A 3,524-nucleotide genomic window follows, 5' to 3' on the forward strand; every position below is an offset into this window, starting at 1 on the left:
GCCCCAGCCCCACTCCCTTCCTCACTACAGGAGCCTTGATCTGCCCCCTCCCATGCCCCTTCCTTCCCCCCACAACAGACTTACCAGCCTCCTCAGAAGAGCCCAGTGCCGTCCTGGGAAGAGCCCTGGCCCCAGCCCACCTGACCCCACAGATCTGGGGGCACATGCCCCCCATGCCCTCGCAGGGTGTGCACAGCAGCGGGAGCCATCCCCCAGATGAGCTGCTCATGGCTCTGTCCTGCACCCCACACTGCCCTGCCTGAGCACCACCTGCTCCAGCCCCACTTCCTCCCTCATCATGGGAGCCTTGATTTCCCCCTTCCCCCACAACAGGCTTACCGGCCAATGCTGCTCTCCAAGCCTCTGAGCTGTGCTCCTGGCTGTGTGCATGCATGGGGCATTTATTGGCCATATCAGGCAAAATAAACTGATTGCTGATGCTTTCAATTTTTCCCTATATTGGGAATATCCGATATGGGACCGATGTATCGGTGCACCTCTAGATGAGAGCAGACTTGGAAAGCAGTGATGGGGCCAGTTTGGGTGAGCAGAGGTGTGGACATCTAGAATCTAGGTGACTGAGTGTTATCCTGTTATTAACCAGATGTATCTGTATGTCAAATATGACATTTATTTTACAGGGGATGAGCTAACTAAAACAGAAGATGAAGATGAACAAGGTTGGTGCAAAGGACGTCTAGACAGTGGACAAGTTGGCTTATACCCTGCAAACTATGTAGAACCAATCCAGTGATGAAGGCTTAAGTTATTCTGGAAATATTGCTTTTATCATGTAGGATAATATATACAGTACATATTTTCAATGAGGGAAACTGAATGATATATAGAATGTATATATTTTAATGCAAAGGAATGATGGCTTGAAATTGACATCATAGTGATTTAAAGACAAAAGCTAGACCTGGTAACATAACATTTTTTTCACAACTTGTACGCAATGCAAAACAAAAGGGTTAAGTTGAAAAAATATGTGAAACAAGAAATGACCCTTTAAAAAGCTTCTTTTCCATCTCATCTGTTACCATCACTTTTTATGTTTTGCATTTTATGCTTGTGCATCAACCTGTCCTGGTGTGTGGCTTATGCTCACTTTTGTTTAATCAGTTATTTCAAGTGGCCTTCAGTAATTGCAAAGTTGAATTTTTAAGACTATGACCATTAATTTTTTTATTTGTTCTTAGCAATGTCTGAAAGATGCAGTATTTTTTTTTTATTTAAAGGCAGTGTAGTCGAGCACCTTTGTATTGGTTGGGTTTATCGATGAATTCTTAAATTATGACATAGATTCATTCATCAGTTAACTGAATGAAAACTGTTTCCATGTTGTAAAAATCTTTCCATGCTATCAGCGTGGTTTAAAGTTGTAAAAAAAAAAAGTATTGTATTTAATAAATGTCTGTTACAGAAGATTGTTTGTAGCAGAAATATCTGCAAGTATTGTGGGTTGAGTTTCTATTCTGGATGCCATTTATGCATTTTGACATTTAATTGCCAGTTGCCAAAATAGATATTCAGTAGTACTCTAAAAGCAAAACAGTCACACACAAACCCCAGAATATTTCAAAGTATTTCCAGCATGGTCTTGCTGAGAAATTTGCCATTCTGTAAATTCACTGACTTATTGTATCAATGATTTAGAATGTTAAATGTGTATGGAAAAAAAACTTTTTTCAAGCAAAGACAATTGTAAAATAGAGTAAATGGTTTATATTAAGAGGCTCTTTATGTTGTGAGTATGTACATATCATTTGATTTAAAAAAAAACTTTGAAGCTGATGTCTACTGTTGATTAGCAAGTTTTTTGACTGTGGATTAGATTTAGACTATGCTTGAAAAATCAAATTATAGGTATGTTTAAATCTGCTTTGTCACTCTATATTAGCTATTGTACCATAGACTAAATATTCTGTGGTTTAGATTCTTGTAAATGTAGCAGTATACTCAAAATCTGTATTTGTTGCTAAATTGTGGATCCAGATGAAAAGTACCATTAGTCCCTATGTGGATTATTGTAGCAGAACACTGTAAAATTTTTACATCATGTTGCTATTACGACTCAGTCATATGTAATAGTATTAAATATCATACATTTGTGATAAATTTTAAAATATGGGTTATAGGTTACACCGGGTTTGTCTTTAAAAAAACAAAAAATCTAAATCTTATCAGGTGGATTGATGTCACTTTGGGAAGCTACACTGTAATAAAATTAAATCTGTTTTGAGGCAATTTAAACACTGTAGGCACTCCTGATATACTGTTTGTTTTTTGAGATCATAGAGCTACATTCAGCCAGCATTTCCAATGAGTTAAAATGTTCAAGCTTAGGCAGTGGTGTATGTATGTGTCTGTTTTAAATTTGCCAGCATAATTAATTGTTCATCCACAAAATAGAGTTATTAAAACTGTTATAATTTTTGGGCCTCAGTCTCTGTATTGTAAAATTTTAGAAAAATAATAAACTCTGTTAATCTCCTAAATAAACAGAATGCACTCCTTACTTTCTAGAGGTAAATGAAAATATAATTGTCAGGAAGATGGAAAAATGTTATAGCCATGATAATCCAGGAAATATGCAAGAGACAAGGATTATTGGACCAACTGCATTGTTGAGATAGACTTGGGCAATCTTTCAAATGCAGTGCACTGCATTGAAAAGATTAAGTCTCCTAACCATGCAATTGGTCCAACAAAGATATCACCCACAAAAATCCTTGCCTCAGCCATAAAGTAAATAGTCTATGCATTTCATTAATGCTTGGCATGGATAATTGAAAATGATAAGCCAATCTTACATGGTCCATAAATAAATCTGTCTTTAGAAAGAAGGAATCGCAGCATAACGTGGGTTGTTTTAGCAAAAAAATTTTGATGAAATAACAATTTTGGGAGAAGGAAGGAGAGATGTGGATGTGCCTCAATATAATGATAACCTTCTGTCTGCAAGATAGACAATACCTGATGTCATAATGTTTTTGTTTGAATTTATTTGAGCTCCTAAACACTCTACTTTGATACTACACTTCACAAAACTCTTCTGCGTCTTAGAAAACGTTCTCTGTACCTCACTAAAAACTGTTTTAGATTAATAAATGTACTAACAGATTATGTAGGTATAAAACTGTTCAAGGATGCCTGTAGCCTTACAAATCTTCCTGAAGCTTTCTGTTTGAAGGGGTTCTTCAGTTTATTGATACTAATTTCTGGTTTCTTTATTATGGTTTTGGCATAATATTTTTCTGAACAGTTTGATTTGGGCTGGGGGGGGGAAGGAGGGTCTTATGCCCTGTACACCTTCCCAACCACTTCAAATTGTTCTGCACCATTTGGCACTACCAGCTTGGCATTTTTATCATCATTGGCTGCATTCTATGCCTTCTCTCTTCTTGAATAAAGAAATTAGGAGTCTCTTTATTAGGACAAGGACAAGGGAGGACGTGGGGACCTCCCGTACTGTCCAGCCAGGGGGTTGGACCAAGGTGGTCAAGGGCCCTAAGGCCCAC

General features: G+C 37.6%; 1 protein-coding gene across 4 annotated transcripts in view; it reads left to right on the forward strand.

Annotated features, from left to right (window-relative positions):
* The window catches only part of PACSIN2 (protein kinase C and casein kinase substrate in neurons 2), a 97,959-nt gene extending 95,517 nt beyond the window's left edge, over positions 1-2,442 (forward strand). For all 4 annotated transcript variants that reach the window (XM_019544357.1, XM_019544359.1, XM_019544358.1 and 1 more), the window contains one exon: positions 642-2,442. In XM_019544357.1, the coding sequence (XP_019399902.1) occupies positions 642-754 (113 nt within the window). In that variant the 3' untranslated portion in view covers positions 755-2,442. The remainder of the gene's footprint in view (positions 1-641) is intronic.
* Positions 2,443-3,524: the final 1,082 nt, after the last annotated feature.

Source organism: Crocodylus porosus, unplaced genomic scaffold (genome assembly GCF_001723895.1).
Source record: "Crocodylus porosus isolate Cpor-Errol unplaced genomic scaffold, CroPor_comp1, whole genome shotgun sequence".
Lineage (NCBI taxonomy): Eukaryota > Metazoa > Chordata > Crocodylia > Crocodylidae > Crocodylus > Crocodylus porosus.